The sequence below is a fragment of the Rhineura floridana genome, chromosome 8 (genome assembly GCF_030035675.1).
Source record: "Rhineura floridana isolate rRhiFlo1 chromosome 8, rRhiFlo1.hap2, whole genome shotgun sequence".
NCBI lineage: Eukaryota > Metazoa > Chordata > Lepidosauria > Squamata > Rhineuridae > Rhineura > Rhineura floridana.
In genome coordinates, this window is record NC_084487.1 from 51,123,757 (window position 1) to 51,149,774 (window position 26,018).

Genomic DNA, 26,018 nt, shown 5'->3' on the forward strand with positions numbered 1-26,018 from the left:
GAAGTGGGGAGAGGAATTAAGGTGGGAAGGAAAAAGGACACTCTGCTGCACAGCAGTTCTCAAGATATTTTACACTGCTAATACCTGTACTGGTTCACCCATCCCATGACTGTTTTTCCAATAGCTACGGGCAATATTAGTAGAAGAATTGCAGTCATACATTATCCGAGAGGTAAATTCCCAAAGGACTTCACGGGGAGTTGGAAGACACCAATCAAAATGTCAAAACAGAATCAGGGGACCTGGATCAATGGCTTGGGATGGAGAAATCAGCTGTAACATGGTGCACTTATCCTAACGGATGAATTCTACAGAGAAACCCACTTCTGTCCCTGGAAAACTGGTAGAAAGTATTATTAAAGCTAGATTAACTAAGCACATAGAAGAACAAGCCTTGCTGAAGCAGAGCCAGCATGGCTTCTGCAAGGGAAAGTCCTGTCTCAGTAACCTACTAGAATTCTTTGAGAGTGTCAACAAGCATATAGATAGAGGTGATCCAGTGGACATAGTGTACTTAGACTTTCAAAAAGCGTTTGACAAGGTACCTCACCAAAGGCTTCTGAGGAAGCTTAGCAGTCATGGAATAAGAGGAGAGGTCCTCTTGTGGATAAGGAATTGGTTAAGAAGCAGAAAGCAGAGAGTAGGAATAAACGGACAGTTCTCCCAATGGAGGGCTGTAGAAAGTGGAGTCCCTCAAGGATTGGTATTGGGACCTGTACTTTTCAACTTGTTCATTAATGACCTAGAATTAGGAGTGAGCAGTGAAGTGGCCAAGTTTGCTGACGACACTAAATTGTTCAGGGTTGTTAAAACAAAAAGGGATTGTGAAGAGTTCCAAAAAGACCTCTCCAAGCTCAGTGAATGGACGGAAAAATGGCAAATGCAATTCAATATAAACAAGTGTAAAATTATGCATATTGGAGCAAAAAATCTGAATTTCACATATACGCTCATGGGGTCTGAACTGGCAGTGACCGACCAGGAGAGAGACCTCGGGGTTGTAGTGGACAGCACAATGAAAATGTCGACCCAGTGCACGGCAGCTGTGAAAAAGGCAAATTCCATGCTAGCGATAATTAGGAAAGGTATTGAAAATAAAACAGCCGATATCATAATGCCGTTGTATAAATCTATGGTGTGGCCGCATTTGGAATACTGTGTACAGTTCTGGTCGCCTCATCTCAAAAAGGATATTATAGAGTTGGAAAAGGTTCAGAAGAGGGCAACCAGAATGATCAAGGGGATGGAGCGACTCCCTTACGACTCCCTTGCAGCATTTGGGGCTTTTTAGTTTAGAGAAAAGGCGGGTCAGAGGAGACATGATAGAAGTGTATAAAATTATGCATGGCATTGAGAAAGTGGATAGAGAAAAGTTCTTCTCCCTCTCTCATAATACTAGAACTCGTGGACATTCAAAGAAGCTGAATGTTGGAAGATTCAGGACAGACAAAAGGAAGTACTTCTTTACTCAGCGCATAGTTAAACTATGGAATTTGCTCCCACAAGATGCAGTAATGGCCACCAGCTTGGATGGCTTTAAAAGAAGATTAGACAAATTCATGGAGGACAGGGCTATCAATGGCTACTAGCCATGATGGCTGTGCTGTGCCACCCTAGTCAGAGGCAGCATGCTTCTGAAAACCAGTTGCCGGAAGCCTCGGGAGGGGAGAGTGTTCTTGCACTCAGGTCCTGCTTGCGGGTTTCCCCCAGGCACCTGGTTGGCCACTGTGAGAACAGGATGCTGGACTAGATGGGCCACTGGCCTGATCCAGCAGGCTATTCTTATGTTCTTATGTTCAGTAGCTTGGAACAGTTAGTGAAGGGCATTAGTGGAGAATGAAGTGGTATATTTCTGCCTTGTTACTGAAAGCGGGTAAAAGAAGTGGACCTTTGTGTGTTTCTTCCTGTCTAGTCAAGAAATATGTGTTGACAGGGTGAGGAAATAAGAATTATCACTTCTGATCTCTGATAGATCCCATTTCTCCCCCTTTCCTTTAATATTCAGCCTGGTGAGAACATATGTGGAATTAGCTTCAATTGTTGATTCACGAACTCACCTTGGCTGCAGGCAGTATATCTCTTTGTCATCTACAATACCCTTGCTCTGAAATGGAACCAATGCTTCATATACCCTAGAGATGGTACCTTCCTTACCTTGCCTTTTCCTTAGTTCAGCCAATATATATGAGGAGCAAATATAGTGCAGATAAATCTGAGACAAACTATTTTTACAGAATATTGCATCCCAATCTATACAGCACACAGGAACATAGGAGGCTGCCTTATACCGAGTTAGACCACTGGTCTATCTAGCTCAATATTGTCTACTCAATGACTGACAGTGGCTCTCTAGGGTTTCAGACAAAGGTGCCTCCCAGCCCCCCCCTGTATGCAAAGCAGATACTCTATAGTGAGCTACAGCCCTTCCACATTGCTTTGTGATGAATAGGTTAAGATATGGTCTTGCTGTGTGTCTTGTTGCCTTTCTGAATTTGTGCGTTTCAAGTTGCTGTCATTGAAACATTCCTGCTGTTTCATTTACTCAGGGGGTACATCACACATTTTGAATGAAGCCAAATCAAAGCTGCTCAAGAGCATACTGTGGCTGTTTACTTAAATAAGTATTTCAGCCAAATGTTCCTCTGACTAGTATTGTTTGCTCCACTGTCATTTTGTAACCATGGATGTAGTTTGGGCATATGCAGTCTGTGCAAGCACAATCAGTATACAGAATGAAAATCTTTAGAACAGCGCTCCCTCCCCCATTATTTGCCACTTCTTTAAATAACACACTTTTACAGAGAGAACAGATTGTGTTGTCTTTGAGATGCCAGAGGTCTGCTCATGCTAATGCAAACTGGCATGACTCCATCACCTTCAGCAAAGAATCTGACCCTAGAATGAGATCCAGGAAACTAAAGGATAGATTTACGGTAACTCTTTGCTCTGCCACAGATCTCCTTGATCAAATCGTCTAGTCTTTCCTCTTCAACTTCCTACCTCCTGCAAAATGGAAATAAGATCTAGGTTACTGGAAAACACAACAATTGGTTCAATGTGCTATGCCTAACGGAGCATTCAGAAGAAAGCCGCACTGAGTTCAGTGGCGCTTATTCCACAGTAAACAGGGTTGCAGTCTAAAGCTGCAAGCTTCAGTGCACTTGCTTGGGAGTAAGTCCCATCAATCTGAATCAGACTTGCTTCCGAGTAAACATGCTTAGCAATAGGCAGCAGGTTGTGAGCTATGTCTATATGCATGTGTAATTCCAAATACGGATTGAAGGTTTACGGTTATAGAAGGCATGAACTGAAATTATTTGCAGATTTATTGCTTTGATTCACTCATGACCTTTGGCTGAACCACGAGCAACCACAAATCTTTGAATGTTAAATATTTCTTTATTATACAACATACACCAAACAGAAACAGATTGTGTGTTTATGAAGTTGTTATAAATTGCTGCTCCTGAACAATGTGGCTGCTGAAGTATTTTTGGCATCCAATAAGCAGGCTGCATACAATTATTAACAATAACAACAATAATAAAACATAATACATTTGTGAAGTTCTATGCTATTCATTTCAAGAGCTTATCCCAGTCTTTTACACACATTGATGGAATAAAAAGTTAACCACCATTTCAGAAATGTTTTAGAGGGCAAGTAGTATTCCCTTCTGTGTTGTGCCTAGTTGTTATTTTCTTCTCTGAAAATTCTAACTGTGCCTTGATCTATGTATATGCATGTTGTTATAGGCTTTAGACATTTAAAAAATCCCACTACTGTGCAGAGAGGTCACATCCATACCATACATTTAAAGCACATGACTTCCCCCCCAAATCCTGGGAACTGTAGTTTGTTAAGGGTGCTGGGAACTGTAGCTCTGTGAGGGATAAACTGCAGTTCCCAGGATGAAAGCCATGTACTTTAAATGTGTGATAACCAGAGACATGTGACCAGAAACACGAGGAGATATTATGAGACTGTACTAAGGAGATATAGTGTGATGCTCTGACCAAAAGAGATTAAGCATCAGTTCTGATGTTGAGGCTAATCTTGTCCTCTCACAGCAGGGAGCGTTCTGAGAACCAGCCCAGAGAAAATACTAGAATGCAGGTTGCATACTACATATGTGGAGTAGAAACAAGAAGCATGTGACTCTTCATGTGAGAGGGACAAAGGGCAAAACCTTTTCCTGTGGCACTTAGGCAGAGAGGCTGTTTTGTCTGGAAAGGTAGCTTTGGCCGAACCTATAATGGTAAAAAGAAAATCCAATAACTTCTTCCTTTTTTTCTTCAGTGTGTGAACTAGGGATAGACAGATCTGTCAGTTTTGGTTTCTTTCAACTTTTCATTTTTCCAGTCTTAAGCTCAGTTCTCCACATTTCTCCATCAGTTTTAAAAAAGGCCTCTCAAATATTCGTCATTATTTTAGAGTTCATTTCTCCTAAAATAACACATTGCCTATGCAGTTTTGTCTAATATGCAAATTTTTGCAAACATTGTCCCTAATATTATGCATGTTTGTATGGTTTTTTTCACTAACACATGCATTTTTATGCACACTTTCCCTAATATATGCAGTTTTTGTACATATTATTTGATAGGAAAAATTGCATTGCAAAATTTGAAGAAGTGTGAATTTCAAAGGATAGCTGCATTTTGGTTTGTGTATTGTTTCCGGAAGTGTGAATTAGGTTCTCATTAAAATACAAACCAAATACAAACCAGTGGGAAACCTTTTTAGTCACAATTAGTGCATTGGTCCACAGCCAGTAAGTAGGACCCTGTAAGTGGATAACACCTTAGCCAAAGATGGGCCACCACAATTTTCTGTTTTGTTTAGGATTTTTCAAGAAAATATGAATTGGGGGGGGCAGATGTAAAGGAGGACAGCAGTCCTCCTTTAGGAGAGGTGTAGAAGATGGAATTTCAGCAGCAGAACTTAAATCACCCCCTGCATGAGAAGTTGCCTATGCCAAAATTTTATCTTCTGTTCAGCTGCTAAAGTTCAGAAGCCCTGCCCTTTTTTTATATCTTGAGAAAGGTGTTCTCAGAAAGGTGAAAGACAGAAGAAGTGAGATGTCATGCAGGTTATAAACTGGGGCTAAAGGGGATTCTGGGTTGAAAAGGTTCGGTCCAAATCCTATTTCAGCGATATGCTCACTTGGTTGCCTTAGAGCTTACAGTATACATACATACATAGACATACATGTACATACAACTCTCGTCATTGCTGACCTTGGTAATTCTGGCTGGGGTTGATGAGAGGTGCAGTTCAACAGTATCTAGAGGGCTGTAAGTTTCCCTTCCCTGATTTATATCATGTATAATAGTATCATGAACTACCAGCACTCTTCCAGTAATCAATATGACAAAAAATATCAGGCATTTTGTCTGCTGTAGCTGCAAGTCCTATGCACATATGGAAATGGAAATGGGAGAAACAAAAAGTTATATTTTATCTGGCCAGATTATTTGTCCATCTAACTCCATTAGGGTTGCCAGATTCCTGGCCTGAGACTGATCCTGTATCTTTAGGAGAAGAGAAAGTCAGCCAAGTGCAGGTGTTCTTGCAACACTGTAATGGGAAAAACCACAAGGTGGAATTCTCCTTTCCCCCTGCACAACTTTTAAAGATACAGAAGACCTCTTGGTTGCCAGCCCAGCCTGGGTGTGCTGATGTAAGTTTTTTCTTCATGCTGTGAAAAGTTTCACTTGCACATCATGCTGTTTTGAAATGCAGGAGACCAGGCCACACTACGTTGTGCTCCTGCTCCTTCAGCCAATCCCCATTCAGTTAGCAACAATGGTCCCTAACATGCTAAGCTTCACTTTTAGAATTCACAAAATTGGCTGAAATCTCCTAACTGTTCACTAAACATCGAGCTATTTGGGGGCAAATGGTATGATATGTAAACATACCATAGTTGTTTCCTGATGAGAACCAGTAAGTGGAAAACCTATCATGAATATAAAAATTAGAAAAAATAGAATCTAAAAGCTCAGGAAGAACAACATTGTGTTCAACTTGTACAGTTCAGAAACTTCAGGTGGCGAACTACAAGAGTCTCATAATGGTCATATATCAACAACATACATAAAAACATGAAAAACTCATCACAATCAATTAAATATAATCAATATTCTTCAGTGAAGTTCTGTGAACCCATGGAATGCCAAATACATTTTGTATTGGTCAGCCTTCCTCAGTCAGTGGAACATATTATTGTACATAGGTTCCTTATGCATGAGTTCGGTGTCTCAAAATATCAGTCTTGCTAATAGCAAGGTAAATAGCCAATAGCTACATATGATTATTGGGTCTCATATTTTAATATTGGTAACTTTGCATATCTTCAACCTGCAGAAAGGTGCAAACAGCAAAAAAAGACCCCAAAACCTAAATTTAAATAAAATTTTAAAATTGGGAGGGACGGGGGGCCTTAGCTGGTGCCAAGGGGGATGTCTGTTTGAGGGTGTTATAGGGCCCACGAGTGCCACATCAGCGGGACTCAGTTTTAAACTGTTGTAGGCAAGAGGAATGTTTGGTAGATAGCAGCTTGCCATCATGCCATAGTTCTGCAAAGGAGGAAAGGTGCACACAGCTGCCAAAATTGGAAAAGTTACTTTTTTTGAACTACAACTCCCATCATCCCCAGCCAGCATGGCCATTGGATTGGGCTGATGGAAGTTGTAGTTCAAAAAAGTAACTTTTCCAAGCTCTGACGAAAAGACATGCATTGAGAGCGAAAGAGACTACGCGTTGAATAACATCGGGATAAACCACTGTTATTATATTGATCTTCCCTCACACGATCGTGTGAGAAACTGGAGAAATCACAAGAACTGTATTTTCTCTTAAAAGAACACATGCACACGTTTTTTGCTGCTAAAACCCAATGATAAAGTACAAAAAAACACATTCGGCTGCATACCCCTTGAAACCCTTTCGCATACCACCAGGGGTACGCGTACCACACTTTGGGAAACACTGATCTAGATCATCACAATCTGGATTCAGACCTGGTTTTGGAAAAGAATCAGCCTTGGTTGTCCTGATAGATTACCTTTATCGTGAGAGAGCCAGAGGAAGTGCAACCCTGTTACTTCTGCTTGATCTCTCAGCAGCATTTGATACCATTGACCATGGTATGGTCCTTCTGGACTGACTCAATAGGATGGGTCTTGGAGGCACTGTCTTATGGTGGTTCCACTCTTAAGTTCAGGGTTGCATCCAGACAGTAACACTGGGTGAGCATTCCTTGGCCCCCTGACACTTGTGCTATGGGGTTCTGCAGGGTACTATTCCCTCCTCAGTGCTATTCAACATCTATATAAAGCAGCTGGGAGCGGTCATTAGGAATTTTGGAGCAATGTGTCAGCAATATACTGATGGCACTCAGATCTTTCTCCATAACATCTGAATCAGGAGAAGCTTTGAATGCTCTGGATCAGTGTCTGAATGTCGTAGTGGACTGGATGAGGGCCAATAAACTGTGCTTGAATCCTGTGAAGACAGAGGGTCTTTGGGTAGGTGGTTCCCATGTCTGAGAGACAGGCAGGTTACCTGTTCTGGATGGGGTCGCACTTCCTCTGAAGGACTAGGTCCATAGCCTTGGGATACTCCTGGATTCATCTTTGTTACTAGAGGCCCAAGTATCCTCTGTGGCTAGGAGTGTCTTTTACCAGCTTGTCTGGTTGGTCAGGTATAGCCGTTCCTGGACAGGGATAGCTTGACCTCTGTAATACATGTGCTGGTAACCTCAAGTCTGGATTACTGCAATGTGGTCTAAGTGAGGCTGCCGTTGGCCCTGGTTTGGAAGCTCCAGCTAGTACAAAATGCAGTGGCCAGAATGCTGATGGGAGCACATGGCTGACAACATGTGACGCCACTTTTAAAACATCTGCACTGGCTGCCCATCAGCTACCGAGCCAGGTTCCAGTTCCTTGTATTAATTTACAAAGCCCTGAATAACTTAGGTCCAGGGTATCTTAGGGGAACCGCCTGAATCCTTACATCCCACCTTGATCACTGAGATCATTTGCAGGAGTGGCTCTGGTCCTCCCCCAAGTTGACGAGGTTCATTTAACATCGACATGAAATGAAGCCTTCAGTGTCATTGGCCCAGTCCCCTGAATGCTCTGCCAACAGAGGTTCAGCAGGCACCTTCTGTTTTAACGTTTAAGCGCCTGCTGAAAATCCTTCTGTTCTGCTGGGCTTATGCAGGCCATTAAGAAGCTTATTTTTTCCCTCGCAACAGTTGACCATTGTTTTTATTGTATTTTTAATGTTGGGGTTTTTTTTATTAATTCTACAGTGGTGGTTTTTAACATGTTGTAAACTGCTTTGATGTTTTAAATGAAATAGCAGTATACAAATATTTTTATAAATAAATAAATGTAGGTGAAATAAGCTTCGTGTTTCTCTCTTGCAGATATCACAGTGATTTGCCCCTGGGAAGCTTTCAGCCATCTGGAGCTTCACGAGTTGGCACAGTTTGGAATCATCTAATCCACCAGAATCCCTGCTTTGGTCTGGAGCTCTAGAACAGTCTTTATCATCTGTGATACTTATTTCCACCCCTTCCCCCAACATTTTGACACTTTATACTAACAAGGTTGCTTTGAGAGCATGGGATCAATTTCTTCTTAGCAACTTTCTTAGCAACTTTCTTCTTAGGTTAATTCTGCAAGAAAGAATGCTAAAATATCCAGCTGGTTCATCAGCTGGAAAGGTTCTAAATGTTTTCCAGGAAAATATTGTGTTCATTTTCTCCCAAAAATTCTCACTGTATACAAAATTTCCTTCTGTGATCTCATTTTCATCTCAGCTTGGATACTTTGTGAGTGTGTGTGCACATATATGCAATCCTAGAAGTCTCTGAAGTTTAACCCATTGTTAAACCCATTCCCACGAATTCTCCCGTACATGCATGCAAATGGTCACAATATTTGAATGACATTCCCACATAATGAATAGTCCAATACTATAAGTAAAAATGTTCCAAACATTCCATAACTATAAGCAGGATACCCTGATAGTTGCAAACCTAACTGCTCACTTTGCCAGGAAAATACTTTGAAGTCTGCTAAGTTCCATGTGCAATAACACCACAGAAGCCATAAAAAGCAAGGGCTTGATAATACTAGAGCCATTTTCTTAATTACAGTTTTATCAATGCACAAGTTAGATTCCTGATAAAATATAGCAAAGCATTACATTTATCTTACATTTATCTCCTATCACACCTTTCCATTCCTCATGAGTAAAGTTTTAATGAAATCAATTGCTACTTTTCTTTTGGAAGGGAAGAGTGTGCTCTTTATTATTTTCACATAAATCAGACATGGCATAGTCTCCCAAGTGAAACTTGAGCTTATAATTCAGTTCTACCTGGCTCCAGAAAACATATTTACACATGGCTGTATACCTCAGTGGTGGTGGATTCAACTGGCAGATTTTAGTTAGGAAAGTGAGTGACTCATCCGAGGGCTTCGACAATCTCCTCTGAAATATCAAGTCCAGTTGTTTTCTGTTCTGTTTGATTGCAGGATGGGGATGAATTTTCATTTTGAAACCAACTTATCATCAAGATCTATGTAATTGTTTTGCAAGAAAACATTTAACTGACTGTAACCTCTGAAAGCTACTTCATAAATGACATATTTTCTTCCATGTGAGTGTACTTGACTTTAGAAGGAAATGCCATATACACTCCATCAAATGTGAGAATTTCTCAAGTATCTGTTTTACCACATGTATACAGCACAAAATAGAAGCTTGCATGATTTTCACAGTAAACACAGACCATGTTGTCCTCCCCCCTTACATCTATGTATATATATATATATATATATACCCAAGTCAGGAAAACATCCTGTGTGAAGCAGCTAGGTTTATCACAGCATAATGGAGATTCCTGATAGATTCATGTGACTAACACATCATACATTTAAAGCATATCCACCCCCCCCAAAAAAAAGAATCCTGGGAATTATACTCCTCACAGAGCTACAATTCCCAGCACCCTTAACAATTACATTTCTCAAGATTTTTTTTTGGGGGGGGGTAGAATGTGCTTTAAACATATGGTGTGTACGCAGCCTATGAAAATATGTTTGTAGGAACTAGACTGATTCCCTTGTGTTGCTCCTCACCCCACCCCTGCCTTAGGATCTTACAGCCCCAGGTGTTGGTGGGTTTGTTATTTATTTTCCTGTCTGTTCATTCAGCTCATTTGGAAAATTCTAGGGTGAATCTTTCCATCTAGCATTGAATACCATCCTATGGCTTAGCTTGGCACAGCTGCAAAATTATTGGGGAGGAATGAAGAGGTCACAATCTCCTGTCCTGGAGCTTGAACATTTGTGCTAAACCATGGTTTGGCTTAGTGTCATATGCAAACAAGGCCAATATTTAACAGCATATCAAGAGAATGGATATTAGGACAGTACTTAACTTTCCAGATTATGACAATCCAGATTTTGTTCTTAGCACTGTACTTGCATAGCCCTGATCAAGCACAGCAAGTGCAATATCCTTTCCCACATACTGGATGGTGGAGAGCCTCACTGTGAGGAAACAGAAAGTGACTGCTCTTTTTTAAATAATCAGAATATATATATATATAGGACAGTGTTGATGGGGAAAGCTTCACAGTTTTCAAATAACTAAATAAGTTAAAAGTGTTTTTTTTTTTTAAAAAAAGGAAGAGGTCCATGACATGGCTAAGAAAGAATAAGGGAACCTTTCTGGGTTTTGACACTTTTGTTAAGTAGGACTAAGGCTGCAATCCTAACCTCACTTACTTGGGAATAAGCCGCACTGAATTCAACAGGACTGTGTTGAATAGGGAATTTGTGTTGAGTAGGCACGGTTATGATTGTGCTGTCAGGCTGCAATCCTATATCCGCTTACCGGGAAGTAAGCTGCCTTGAACTTACTCCAAGGGCCCTGCTGACGATAAGGCAGCACACAAGCATTTTGGTGCCATGGCTATCCAGCAGGGGAAGACTCAAACTCTATTACCGTTAAAAATAATAACATTAAACTATGTCAGAGGTACAATCCCATAGAGGGCCCTATTCCATCCTGTCCCAAGAGCAGTTGATAAGCTATAGGTGAGAAGAAAAATATTTTCTTCAATAGCAAAATATTGTGGTTTGCGTGCTGGGAAAAAACAATATCCTCACAACAAAGCATTATCTTGGAAGTAGATGTTTGCATCTTCAAACAACAAGCAAACAATAATGCCCAAAAGAAAATAATATTCTAGAAAGACTCCTAACTGCATGTTTTCAGCCTATGTTTTCCAACAGCAATGTGGATGTAGGGAAGGCATTTGTACGGGAGAACTGAGGAGGGTGTGTTTAACCCTTCCCAGTGATTCTCCCCTGCAAAGGCTCCCATCCACCCTTTCCCCTCTGCAGGGCTTTTTTTTATGGCCTTGGAGGCCAGCTAAACCGAAAGCTGATTAAAAATTGGTCAGGAGGGCATTTTACAGAGGAGAACTGGCTGGTAGGAGAAGGGTTAAGTACAATTTGTCCTTCCTGACCGCAAATTCTCCCCTACAAATGTCTTCTCCGCACTCTGTGGGTACATTCAGACTGTTGCTAGTTACACAGATTCAATCACACATCAAAAATTCAGGTTGCAAAATGACAGTTGCACAAGCCCACTTCCCCAAAAGACTGCACTTTTTGCGATAAGGAAAGCGATGGGAAAATGCACTGGAAACTGTGGGATAACACTTCAGAATGAATGCTCATCAGATTGCTAATGTCATTTACTCTCCCTGCAAACAAATCAGGATCAATGCTCAATAAACAGGTCTTCTGACTGGAAACACTCTTATTAAAATTATGATGAGACAAACATGGGGTTGGGAATTGTAGGCTTTCCCAAACAACCTGGTCATTCAGCATTCATTGCAATTTGCTTGAACAAAGCTTCTGGAATGGTTAGACCAGGGGTTCCCAAACTTTCCCCCCCATAAGACCACTTGAAAATTGTTGATGATTTTGGTGGACTACTTAATGATTTTGCTGCCTGTTCTAGCCATTGTAATGCGCTGTGCTAGGTGCTGTATGATTTTTAATTGCATTTTATGGCTTCTTGTATTTCTTATTTACTCCTGTTGGGAGGAAGGGCGGGATATAAATCTAATAATAAATAAATAAATAAAAGTGTTTTATTGTATTACAATTTACATTCCATAGAATTCAAATTGTAATACAATAAAATACAATATAAGAAATAAAAGAAGCAATAGAAACACAATTAAAAATCCATATGAATACAGGCATACCCCACTTAACGTCACTTCACTTAACGTCGCCTCACTATAACGTACATGCTCCATATGCCTGTATTTCTCCAGAAACGCAGCGCAGCAGCAAAGGCTTTAGCGCAAGGCTTTGAGGCTCCTCATGAAGGAGAGGTAAAAAAAGTTTTAAAAGGTAGTGCTTCACTTTAAGGACATTTTCGGTTTACGTACTCGCTCTGGTCCCATTGAGTACGTTAATGCAAGGTATTACTGTAGTTAATACAGACATACTGTGGACCACTCAAATGAAGATTGTGGACCACAGTTTGGAAACTCCTGGGTTAGACTAAAATCTGGTCTTTGCTGAGCATTGGGGGATTATGTGGCACTTATGCAGAGCTTGGAAAAGTTACTTTTTTGAACTACAACTCCCATCAGCCCAATCCAGTGGCCATGCTGGCTGGGGCTGATGGGAGTTGTAGTTCAAAAAAGTAACTTTTCCAAGCTCTGCTTATGTAACAATATTCATCCTGTTTACATGTCTTCCCATTAGTCATTTGTTCATCCCACACTTTTCAATACATTTTCTCATCATTCCAAACTGCAAAAAGTCTGAGTTTATTTTTGTAAGTGGATTTATTGTTCTGAGGCAACTTAGTACTTTAATCCACTTTAAATGCACAAACCTAGAATCCCAGTATGTGCTTGAATCCCTCCCACAAAAATACTGACAGTCTGAAGGCACCCTTAGTGTTTGCTTCATATAGTGTAGTTCTGCCCTTAAGTTTCCTGGATGACATACTGCCTGATCTAGTCTCTCTCTCAGACAAGTTGCATTTGCAGGTTTAGGATTACTGACAAACACTGCTATTCCTCATTGAGATGATAAACTAATTTGAGCATCTAGAAAATCCTCAGAGCACATTCCTTCTGGGACCATACTACTTCTGGTTCCTGGTGGGAGAGGTGTCACATTCTTGAGTGCTCTTCCATGTTAAAAAAAACTTCCATGTGTATAGAAGCTAATATACTAAGGAGAAGGGCTTGAGCCTCTTTTTGTGCTTGATCTGGCTGTTTTCCATATGCTATAGGTTTGTTTTTTTACGAGGGAGAATTTGTTGGGCTTCCCCCAGGCACCTGGTTGGCACTGTGAGAACAGGATGCTGGACTAGATGGGCCACTGGCCTGATCCAGCAAGCTCTTCTTATGTTCTTATGTTGTTGTTATATGCCTTCAAGTCGATTACGACTTATGGTGACCCTATGTCCACCACACTAAGGCTGCAATCCAATACACACTTACCTGGGAGTAAGTCCCACTGAACCCAATGGAGCTTACTTCTGAGTAGACATGTATTGGATTGCAGCCTAAGGCATTAATGCGTATGTGGGTTGCTGCTTCTTGTAGCTTTTGTGTACTGTTGTCCATGCACTTTGTGGGCTTATCCAAATGGAGTGGGATAATCCATGGTTTCCATATTGGTTTGTCATCTGATAGTTCTCACTTTGCCTTTTAGTTCGCTCTTTCCCAATTAAAAAAAAACGCTTTTTTGCACCTGCACATGCAGCGGTAAGACCGCTACATTCTTTTTGCTTTTTCCAAGCTCCGCCTCTAAAACCTCCCCCTATCAACCAATTGGTCAGCAAAAAAATTAGGCATGCTCCTCTCCCCCTTTGCAACGAAGCACAATATGGCTGTAAACGAGTTCTCGCCTCCGAAGGAAAGGCTGCTGGTCGGTTTCATGCCTGCCTTGTTTGCATTTGCAATATTATGCTTAAATGAATATGCTTTTCTGCCTTTATTGATATTTAAAGAGATCACACGCTGGCAATTGCACTTATTTCTCCAAAAAAGCAAGAAACATGTCACACACACCCCTCCTTCTCCCTTTCCTTCCCAGGGAGAATGAAATTGGAGAATGAAATTGACAAAGCTTTCGGGAGCAGGCTTGACACAGACCAGAAGCCCTTTTCTTGTTTGTATTTGCCATATTACACTTAAATGAATGTATGCTTTTCTGCCTTTATTGAAATTTAAGGAGATACACATGCTGGCAATTGCACTTATTTCTCCAAAAAAGCAAGAAACGTGTCACACACACACACCCCTTCTCCCTTTCCTTCCCACAAAGCTTTCCGGAGGAGGCGTGAAACCGACCAGCAGCCCTTTTCTTGTTTGTATTTGCAATATTACACTTAAACAAATGTATGCTTTTCTGATTTGAAGCAAAAACCCCAGCAAGTAGAATGAAATTGACAAAGCTTTCCCAAGGCAGGCTGAAACCGACCACCCCCCCTTTCTTGCTTGCTGTGCATTGCAGATCTCACCCAGAGCGGCTGCCCAGTTTGCAGGCTGGCAAAAAATAAAATGCATCTGCGCAGTAGTTGCAGACACCCCCCCAACACCCCACCATTGCGATGATTGGTTCAATTTTCCCGGGCTTATTCTCGCACATGCGCAAAAGTACAGATACATGATTGGCTGGAATGAGGAGAAGGGTCAAGGGGAAATGCCCAAGAACCGCCCATCAGCTGTAAAGTCAGCCATATTGCATCCTAACTCCTGAAGGCACAGCAGATGATTCCCGATTTTAAACAGCAAATCGCATTTTTGCCAGTATTCCAAGGAGCAGATTTAACCCACGAAAAGGGGTAACAGCGCAAGACGTCATTTGGACGACCGAAAAATAATGAACACCCATTGCAGGCGTGTCACACATTTTGCAGTTGTCTGGATGAGCCCTCAGTCTTATGCCTCTAAAGGCTAACTTTAAGCATCATGGTAATACGCTACTGGTGGAACCTCACCAGTTGAATTTCTTCCACTCACACAGTTGTTATAAGAAAGAGAAGGCAGCCAGAAAGCGTATATAAATACCAGGCGGGGGGAGCGGGTGAGAGAAAGAAAGAGTCAGTAGGATACTCTTGTTACCTCCTCCAGCATTTTTGTTTGTTTATTTTAACTGCCTCAAGGAAGCAAAATTTGGGAGGGAGAGGTCAACAACAGAAGAGATGGTGGGATTACCAGCTGGCTCTGCCAGGGCTCGTGTCTCGTTCTCGAACTCCTCGGCAAAGAGGCTGCTCCTAATGGCGGGAACGGGAAAAGCGGCTACAATTCTTTCGAAGACCCGATCGGCTCGCGGTTGCTCAGGCAACGTCTTTCCTCGGCCTTCTCGACTAGAATCCGCTGCAGCAACACCAGCAGCTACTGCTGCCACCGCCGCCATCACTGACTAGAAGAGGCTGCCGAGGCCACGCCCTGGCTGCGCGGCGGTTTGACTTCGCTGCAGGGCTTCATGCCAAGGGCGGGGCTGAGGTTCAGCCATGCGAGGTTAGGGACTTCCCCTTCCCCTGTACCCGGGCATCAGCGCTCACACATTAATACAAAGGTGAGGGAGGACCAAGAATGCTTTGTGTGTGAGGGGGATTGAGACACGAAATGAACGCAGCGCAGAGGAAGGCAGCAGAAGAATGTCTGTGGCAGCAAAGAGCCTGTAAGGCAGAGGGGTCAGAAACGCGCTGGGTTCAACTTCCAAGTGACAGCCCTACCAGTAATATTGGAGTAGGTGGCACTTTCCTCTATGAGGAAAGGTTGCAGTGTTTGGGGCTTTTTAGTTTAGAGAAAAGGCAAGTGAGAGGTGACGTGATAGAATTGTATAAAATGGTGCATGCCGTGGAGAATGTGGATAGAGAAGAGTTATTATCCCTCTCACATAATACTAAAACTCGTGGACATTCAATGAAGTTGAATGTTGGAAGATTGAGGATGGATAAAAGTATTTCAGGCAGCACAGGACATAGTTCAGCTCTGGAATAGAGTCCCGCAAGAGGCACTGATGGCCATCAAGTTGGATGAGTTTAAAAGAGGGTTAGACAAATTCATGGAGGATAAGGCTATCAGTGGCTATTAGCTATGATATCTATGCTCTCCCTCCATGGTCAGAGGCAATACGTTGCTGAATGCCAGTTGCTGGAAACCACAGGAGGGGAGAATGTCTCTTGTGCTTAGGTCCTGTTTGCGCTTCCCATAGGCATCTGGTTGGCCACGGTGAGAACAGTATGCTGGACTAGATGTGCCATTAGCCTAATCCAGCAAGTTCTTTTTATGTTCCTGACACACCTCAGAAACTAGTGTGTGTGAGAGCATGACATTCACCTAGATTTGTTGCTCTGGGATTGGCGTACCTTATTCCTGCAATTTTTTGTAGCATCCAGATGACATTGTTGGCATCAAAATACGAGCCTGTAATTTCCCCCCATTTAATCCAGATTTATTCTTTTTGGAGAAAATCCGATAGGGTTTTTAATAACCTGCCTTTAGTGATATCTCGGTGTCCTCTTTTCAGTATTAAGTCCCCATCTGGAAGCATCCCCAGTGATGCAGTTAGATAACTTTAGTCTCTGGACATCATGGTGTTTTTTTGGGGGGGGGGTTAGATGGTAATGTGTATTACTTCACTAATTTCAAAATGTGATAAGCCAGTCCTGCTGTATTTGGGGAGGCCCTCTGCTCATTCTACTGAATGGTGCCCTGGACTTCTGTTCCAAAGTCCTGTTCTGATGATACCACTGAGCAAGGTTTGGGGCATGTGTCTGTGCACATTATCCATCATGGCATACTGGAGATGCTTATTTTGTGTGTGTGTGTGTGTGTAGTGCACTTGAGGAGAGGTCCGGCTTTCTACCCATGCAGGGGACTTGCCAGTACTGCATTGTGCCCCCCCATTCCTCTTTAACAGGAAACAGAGCTGTTGAATTTTTTTCAAATGTATAAAATAGAATTTTAATGGAAATACTGGCTTCAGGGCTGAGAAAAGCTGCCAAAAATTCTTTCTAGGATATGCCTCTCAGTCCAAAATATTCCTTCTCTACGGTACTCTGTAAAATAAATGTGAAAACTCTAGAGGTGTCCCTGGCTTCAAAGTTTTGAGTGGTACCTGGTTGTATGTCAATAAATCATTTGTTGTTGTTATATGCCTTACAAGTCGATTACAAGTTATGGCGACCCTAGGAATCAGCAACCTCCGATAGCATCTGTTATAAACCACCCGGTTCAGATCTTGTAAGTTTAGGTCTGTGGCTTCTTTTATGGAATCAATCCATCTCTTGTTTGGTCTTCCTCTTTTTCTACTCCCTTCTGTTTCAATAAATCATAAGCACACAGAATGTCCCTGAGTGTGACTGTAGCTCTCTATCCTTTGTTTTTACAATCAGCCTTGTCAAATATGACCGTTATTGGCAATACAATTGATCTAATTCTAGCAAAACAGTAAAGTGCCTCTGGTACTCCCTGACTGCTTTTTGGCAGATTAAGAACAAACAGTACATGTTTCTGCTGTGTGAAAGATTTGTTTTTCTCATATGATTTCCTTGTCTGAAAAAAATTACATTTTTTGTCTCCCATCTTTTGAATAGCTCTGCCTTATACAAACAGACAACAAGGATATGAATGCTTCTTTGCTCTTTTTCATTCTGGTGAAGGGGGCAAGATGATAAATCTCTGCAAAATGCCTGGTTTTCAAAATGCTGCATGTCCTGAGTTTTCTGGCAGTACTGAGGAAAATAAATCTCAGACAGCAAAAACACATATTGTCCATAATCTGTCAAGAAGCAGTAAAGCAACTCTAGAGACGCTTAACTGTTTTGTTAGACAGAAGTAGATCAGTAGTGTTGCAAATGAGGGTCATATTTGACAATAATTCCTCACATTGTAGTTAAAGTTTGAAACTTGGCATTGAATGCATGGTTTGTTGGTTTTTGAGGCTATAGGACCAATTCAGTTGTTGCAGCAGTTTTGAATAATTTGTTACAGAAGTAAGAAGTAGATGAGCAGTCCTAATGTAAATGCCTTTACAGATGCAATAATATATAGAACAGCATGTTATTGTTTTCTGCATCAGTGCATACTATAATTTCATCAACAACATGCATGAGCAATATCTAGAACAGACTGGATACATTTATTCATTACTAGAATACAAAACCTGTGGAGGAGTAATCCAGTATGTTTCCATACCATGTTATGCTACTTCCGGTTCATGCTAATAGAGACGGATGTATCTGTTTCTCCACCATTAATGGTCCCCCACCCTACACGTGAACTGCCTGGCAGAGGGCATGGATGGCATGCTATCACAAGGTATTTGCCTTTGATGGAATTTATGCAATTGAGGTACCCTGTGCAAACTGCACTTCCCTTTCTTCATGTGTTATTGTCCTCCATCAGCACGGTATATTGCTTGATGTTTCTTAAACATTATTCAAGGCCTCTGCCTTCAACACTGAAAATGAGTTGCGTATGTCTGTGAAATCTGAGAAACCTGACATAGGGATGTAGGAAGCTGCCTTATACTTAGATTATTGGGCCATCTTTCTAGCTCAGTATTATCTACAGAATGACTGATAGTGTCACTTCAGGATTTCAGATCTGAATGTTGCTCCATTCTAACTGGAGATGCTGAAGATTGAACCTGTAATCTGAATGCAGGACAGATGGTCTCCCACTAGCTATGGCCCTTCCCCAAGGTCCATAGGCCCAAAGTTGTGCTTTTTGTCTCATAGGTAAATAATGGTGCAGGGTTTCAACATGAAAGAACAGCAATACTTTGAGGTCTTTTCCTCACCAAGTTTTACGGTAATGAAGTAGACTCTAGTCCATGAAAGCTTATGCCACAATAAATTTGTTAGTCTTTAAGGTGCCACAGAACTCTTGGTTGGTTTGGTAGAAGAGACTTAACACATTTATCCATCTGCAGCTATGTATCAGTAATTTAATGTGAATCTGCATACAAGATTAAATAAAGAATGGCGATACCAGAATCAAAGTCTTGATTATAATAACTCCAAAGTAGTAATTGGTGATAGCAACATCTTCTATGTGGAACATTTTTCTTGAGTCTGCTTCTTTTTGGCTGCATGGAGAAACTTTACTTATATTATGTCAGAATGACCGACAGTGCAAATGACTACTCTCTCTATGCGTTGATCAAGCTATATTTCTTTTTTGCTACAAAGATCTATAGAGTGTTGTTTTAATCAACTTCTCAAAAGCTGTGCTAGTTTGTGGGCAGCCATGCTGAGGCTGTGGTTTTGATGCACATTCCACATGGCATTAAAAAGCAGGGGAAAATTATAATTAAATTGTGTATAGTCAAATGCTGTCTAAAAATTATAATAAACTGATAACATAGAGAGGTATGATTTTTTTCAGTTATAAACCTATTGGATGATATGGTAATAATGGGTTATATCCAACTAAATTCTACTCAGAGTAGACATATTAAAATTAAAGAACCTATGTCCATTTCAGTAGGTCTGCTCTGAATATGGCTAGCATTGGATATCATCCAATATAACTACAACACACATTTAAAATTGAGTGTTTTGTTTTTTGAGGGTAATATTGGGGCAATATAATAAATACTAGTCTCTCAAAATGATTACACCTAAAAAACACAGGAGACTTAATACTGTTAATATTTCTTTGCTTGTGGAAAGAGCTGGAGGTTGTATATAGAGTGCAAATGATTGATTTTTGTGTGTTTCACAGTCTGTGGAAGAAAAATAAAAGGCCTGGTTTCAGGAGATTATGTCCGAAGAGTCAATTAAGAGCAAGCAGCACACAGAACAAATAACCAGTGATGATTACAATTCGGTATGCTTATTATTTAGTGTTATAAATTCTTCTAATACATATAATCTATTTCTTGTAATGTTTGATTTATTAAAGAAAGTTTAGGTTTCAACCCCAGCACTCCATCTTAACTGCTCTGATTCACACTGAACAATTTCACATGATTCCCTTGTACATGTAGGGCACCTGATTGCATGTGCATATCAGCCTTCAAGACAGTGAAATTATCACTCTTCAGCTTGGACCCAAAGCTTTTGTCTTCGGTACTCTCAAGGACTGGGGGGCGGTTCCAGCTCCTCCTCTGACAGTTCCAGGGGTTCTTCATCAGGTATCAAGCTGGAGGGTCCCTCAAGGGTTTCTTAGCATTGGATTCAGGGGGCCCTGCCTGGTTCTCAACCTGTGGGGTGTCTGGCTTGTTCTGTGAGGACTCCATGTCTGGGACAAGATCAGGGATATGCATGACAGGTAGCCTTGATATGTAGGCATGCCTTTTATCATCTTTAGCCATTCCTGCTAAACAGCTGACAGCAGTAATTCAGCTATTGGTAGCTTCACAGATTGGATTATGCAGTTCACACTATGTAGGGCTTCCCTTGTGGTTGGTCCAGAAACTGCAGTTAGTGTACTATGCTGTAGCACAATTGCTAGCTGGAGATCCTAGTAACATATTACACCACTCAAAAATCTGCACTGGTTGCTGCTTTATCACAGGGCCAAGTTCAAGGTTTTACTATTAGTATATAAAGCTCTTAAAAGCCTGGGACCTGATTACTTGACGTTTTGTCCCATATGTGCCTACTCGGCTTCTTTGATCTGCAGAACTTGCACTTTTACAAGTGCCATATAATGTTTGTTGAAATTCTGATAGGTATCAATCTTTCAGTGAGGCAGCACCTATGCTTTGAAAGTCCCTGCCTATTAATGTTAGGCAGGCACCTTCCGCCTGCTAAAAGCTTTTTTTATTTCAGCAAGCCTACCCAGGCATATAATTTAGATATGTATACTTGTTTTTAATATTTGCTGACTGTATCTGTGTAGTATTGATCATTGTTTTATATTGTTGTATACATCCCTCTTGGAGGATTGTTTTAATTAAGCAGTTTGTACATTTTTCTAAATAAAAAAATAAGTAACAAACACAATTGTTGTTGTTATGTGAATTCAAGTCGATTACGACTTATGGCGACCCTATGAATCAGTGACCTCCAAGAGCATCTGTCATGAACCACCCTGTTCAGATCTTGTAAGTTCAGGTCTGTGGCTTCCTTTATGGAATCAATCCATCACTTGTTGGGCCTTCCTCTTTTTCTACTCCCTTCTGTTTTCCCCAGCATTATTGTCTTTTCTAGTGAATCATGTCTTCTCATTATGTGTCCAAAGTATGATAACCTCAGTTTCATCATTTTAGCTTCTAGTGATTGTTCTGATTTAATTTGTTCTAATACCCAATTATTTGTCTTTTTCACAGTCCATGGTATCCACAAAGCTCTCCTCCAACACCACATTTCAAATGAGTTGATTTTTCTCTTATCCCCTTTTTTCACTGTTCAACTTTCACATCCATACATAGAGATCGGAAATACCACGGTCTGAATGATCCTGACTTTAGTGTTCAGTGATACATCTTTGCTTTTGAGGACCTTTTCTAATTCTCTCATCGCTGCCCTCCGCAGTCCTAGCCTTCTTCTGATTTCTTGACTCCATTTTGGTTAATGACTGTGCCGAGGTATTGATAATCCTTGACAAGTTCAATGTCCTCATTCTCAACTTTGAGTTACATAAATCTTCTGTTGTCATTACTTCAGTCTTTTTGACGTTCAGCTGCAGTCCTGCTTTTGTGCTTTCCTCTTGAACTTTCATCAGCATTTGTTTCAAATCATTACTGGTTTATGTCAGTAGTATGGTATTTTCTGCATGTCTTAAATTATTGATATTTCTCCCCCCAATTTTCACATCTCCTTCATCTCGGTCCAATCCCACTTTCCATATATGTTCTGCGTACAGATTAAACAAATAGGGTGATAAAATACACCCCTGTCTCACACCCTTTCCTATTGGGAACCAATCAGTTTCTCCATATTCTGTCCTTACAGTAGCCCCTTGTGCAGAGTATAGGTTGCGCACCAGGACAATCAGATGCGGTGGCACCCCCATTGCTTTTAAAGCATTCCATAGTTTTTCATGATCTACACAATCGGCTTTGCTGTAATCTATAAAGCACAGGGTGATTTTCTTCTGAAATTCCTTGGTCTGTTCCATTATCCAACGTATGTTTGCGATACGATCTCTGGTGCCTCTTCCCTTTCTAAATCCAGCTTGGACGTCTGGCATTTCTCACTCCATATATGGTAAGAGCCTTTGTTGTAGAATCTTGAGCATTACTTTACTTGCATGGGATATGAAGGCAATAGTTTGATAATTACTGCATTCCCTGGGATCCCCTTTCTTTGGAATTGGGATATTTATTGAACGCTTCCAGTCTGTGGGCCATTGTTTAGTTTTCCATATTTCTTGACAAATATTTGTCATATTTGGACAGATTTAGTCTCAGTAGCTTGTAGCTGTTGTGTAACGCCAGGTCTGTGGCACAAAAAACAACGCTCATCCATGATATGATCTTGGATGAGAGCGCAGACCTGGTGTGTATTACGGAGACCTGGCTGGATGAGGCCTCAGCTCCTACACTCGAGGCCATGTGTCCAGCCGGTTTCCAATATGCACAGCAGCCGAGGGTCGGTAGGCGGGGAGGGGGAGTGGCAGTCATCTATCGGGGGTCCTTGGTTTTCGCCAGACCCCCTCTCCATGAGACCAAGTTTGTTGACTGCATGTACTGGAGGTTGGGCCCAAAGGGCAGTTTAGGGATCCTGCTTGTGTACTGCCCACCCCGCTGCACAGCAGACTCCCTGACCGAGGTGCTCGAGGTGGTCTCGGGTGTGCGGTTGCTTTCCCCCAACCTACTGGTTTTGGGGGACTTCAACGTACACGCCGAGGCAGCCCTCATTGGAGCCCCTCGGGATTTCATGGAAACCATGACTTCCTGGGAACTGCACCTTAGTAATATAGGGCCCACCCATGTAGCCGGTCATGCTCTTGACCTTGTGTTTGTCTCAGGAGGGGAGGGAAGTGTTCTGAAAACGGGGGCTGTTTTTTCTAAACCCGTGTCATGGTCAGATCACTATCTGGTGAATATAGACCTCTCAATGCCACACACCCTCCGCAGGGGACAAGGACCTATTAGGATGGTCCGCCCCAGACGCCTGATGGATCCTAAAGGATTCCTGAATGCGCTGGGAGATCTGGAGCCGGCTGAAGGACGCCCGGTCGAAACCTTGGTGATGGAGTGGAACAGGGAGATCACTAGGGCAGTAGACTGGGTGGCTCCGAAACGCCCTCTCCCCCTGAATAGACCTCAGATAGCACCCTGGTATACACCATGGCTGCGGGGTCTGAGACAGGAGGTGAGACGACTAGAGCGCCGATGGCGGAAATCGTGCTCTGAAGACAATCGGACACTGGTTAGAGCAGCAATAGCTGCCTACTAGGTGGCAACAAAGGCAACAAAGAGGGAATTCTTTGCTGCCTCTATTGCGTCCGCAGAGTGCTGTCCCAGGAGGTTGTTCCAAGTGGTCCGAAGCCTGGTCGGTCCAGTTGCTCAGGAACCCATGGAGCATTCTAAAGCCTCCTGTGACATGTTTGCTACACTTTGCCGATAAAATCGAATGCCTGAAGAACATGATTCCGTACGTCGTGGATACAGGAAGTGAGCCAGAGTCGGCCAGTTGCATTCCGGTCCGGTGGGATCAGTTTCAGCCTCTTCCCTCTGAGGAAGTGGACAAGGTGCTCTCTACTGTGAAGCCAACCACCTGTCTATTGGACCCTTGCCCCTCGTGGCTCATTATGAGCTGCAAAGAGAAACTGAGCGAAGGGATCAAGGCAATGGTAAATGCATCCTTGGAAGAGGGTGCAATGCCACTAGCCCTCAAGGAGGCAGTAATAAAACCTATCTTGAAAAAGTCCTCCTTGGATCCCCAAGAGTTGAATAACTTTCGCCCAGTCTCTAATTTACCATTCTTGGGCAAGGTGATTGAGTGAGTGGTGGCCACACAGTTACAGACACACTTGGATGAAGCAGATTATCTAGATCAATTCCAATCGGGCTTCAGGACTGGACATGGAACTGAGACAGCCTTGGTCGCCCTGGTGGATGATATGAGGAGGGCATTGGATAGGGGAGAATATACCCTCCTCGTCCTCCTGGATCTCTCAGCGGCTTTCGATACCATCGACCACGGTATCCTTTTAGGTCGCCTGGAGGGATTAGGAATAGGGGGCACTGTTTTACGGTGGCTCCGTTCCTATCTCTCAGACAGGCGCCAGCGGGTGGCATTGGGGGATGAGGTTTCAGACCCTTGGCCTCTCAATTGTGGAGTGCCACAGGGTTCTATCCTCTCCCCCATGCTATTCAACATCTATGTAAAGCCGCTGGGGGCCATCATCAGGAGATTTGGGCTGCAGTGCCACCAATATGCGGATGACACTCAGCTCTATCTCTCATTTAAATCCTCACCAGAGTTGGCTGTGGATACCATGTCCAAGTGCCTGGATTCCATAAGTGAATGGATGGGAAGGAATAGGCTGAAACTAAACCCCGACAAGACCGAAGTGTTGCTAGTGGGCGACAAGGGAAGATTGGGAGATATAGACCTGGTGTTCAATGGGGTAAGCTTGCCCCTGAAAGACCAGGTCCATAGCCTTGGGGTCATTCTTGACTCCCAGCTGTCTATGGAGGCTCAGATTTCGGCTATGAGCCGGGCAGCTTGGTATCAATTACATCTGATACGAAGGCTACAACCCTACCTTCCAGCCCATCTGCTCCCACAGGTGATACATGCTCTGGTCTCCTCTCGCTTAGACTACTGCAATGCGCTCTACGTGGGGCTACCCTTGAAAACGGTCTGGAAATTACAACTGATACAGAATGCGGCGGCTCGGTTACTCATGAATAGCCATCGCCGTGATCATATTACTCTGGTGTTAATAGATCTACACTGGTTACCAGTTATTTACCGGGCCCAATTCAAGGTGTTGGTGTTGACCTTTAAAGCCCTATACGGTTTCGGCCCAGTTTATCTGAAGGAGCGCCTCCAGCATCACCAATTATGCCGCCTGACGAGATCAGCCACACAAGACCTTCTCTCGGTTCCACCAACTAAAACAGCGAGACTGGTGCGGACCAGAGAGAGGGCATTTTCGATTGTGGCCCCCACCCTCTGGAATTCCCTTCCTTTCGATCTTCGCCATGCCCCCTCCCTAATAGGTTTCCGCCGGGCCTTGAAAACCTGGCTATTCAGGCAGGCCTATGGGATTTCTGGGGCGGGTTAGTTATTAATGTTGTTATTAATTGGTAGTGTGGTGCTTAGATGAATGATGGTTTTATTGATTGTATATTGTATTTTATTGTATTATTGTACGTCGCCTAGAGTGGCTGTTAATTCGGCCAGATAGGCGACTCATAAATAAAATTTTATTATTATTATTATTATAGCAACTCTATTGGTATGCCATCTGTTCCTGGTGATTTGTTTCTTCGAAGTATTTTAAGAGCAGCTTTCACCTCACCTTCTAGAATTTCTGGTTCTTCATCATATGGTTCCTCCGTGAATAAATCTGTCATCCTTGCATCACTTTTATAGAGTTCTTCAGTGTATTGCTTCCATCTTCCTTTTATTTAATCTCAGTCAGCCAGTGTGTTCCCCTGTTGATTATTCAACATCCCTACTCGTGATTTAAATTTCCTTTTCATTTCTCTAATCTTTTGGAATAGGGCACTTGTTCTTCCCTCTTCGTTGTCCTCTTCTATTTCTATACAATAACTATTGTAATAGTTCTCTTTGTCCCTACGTACCAGTAGCTGTATTGTTGTATTTAGGGTTATGAATATGTTTCTGTCTCCTTTTGCTTTTGTTTTCCTTCTCTCTTTAACTATTTTAAGAGTTTCTTCAGTCATCCATTGAGGTCTTTCTCTCTTTGTATTGTCTTTTTGCATTCTTCCCTGATAATGCCTCTGACTTCACTCTATAGTTCTTCTGGTTCTCTGTCAACTAAGTTTAAAGCCTCA

The 26,018-nt window shown here is 42.2% G+C and overlaps 2 protein-coding genes across 14 annotated transcripts in view; one reads left to right on the forward strand and one right to left on the reverse strand.

Annotated features, from left to right (window-relative positions):
* Positions 1-15,454, reverse strand: part of ARHGDIB (Rho GDP dissociation inhibitor beta) — a 64,640-nt gene extending 49,186 nt beyond the window's left edge. For both annotated transcript variants that reach the window (XM_061639437.1, XM_061639433.1), the window contains exon 1: positions 15,293-15,454. The gene's annotated coding sequence lies outside the window, so the exon portion shown is untranslated. The remainder of the gene's footprint in view (positions 1-15,292) is intronic.
* Positions 14,837-26,018, forward strand: part of AGBL3 (AGBL carboxypeptidase 3) — a 66,261-nt gene continuing 55,079 nt past the window's right edge. For 4 of the 12 annotated variants that reach the window (XM_061639414.1, XM_061639416.1, XM_061639423.1 and 1 more), the window contains exon 1: positions 15,663-15,829. In XM_061639414.1, the coding sequence (XP_061495398.1) occupies positions 15,707-15,829 (123 nt within the window). In that variant the 5' untranslated portion in view covers positions 15,663-15,706. The other 8 variants (XM_061639422.1, XM_061639420.1, XM_061639418.1 and 5 more) reach the window with 8 other exon arrangements.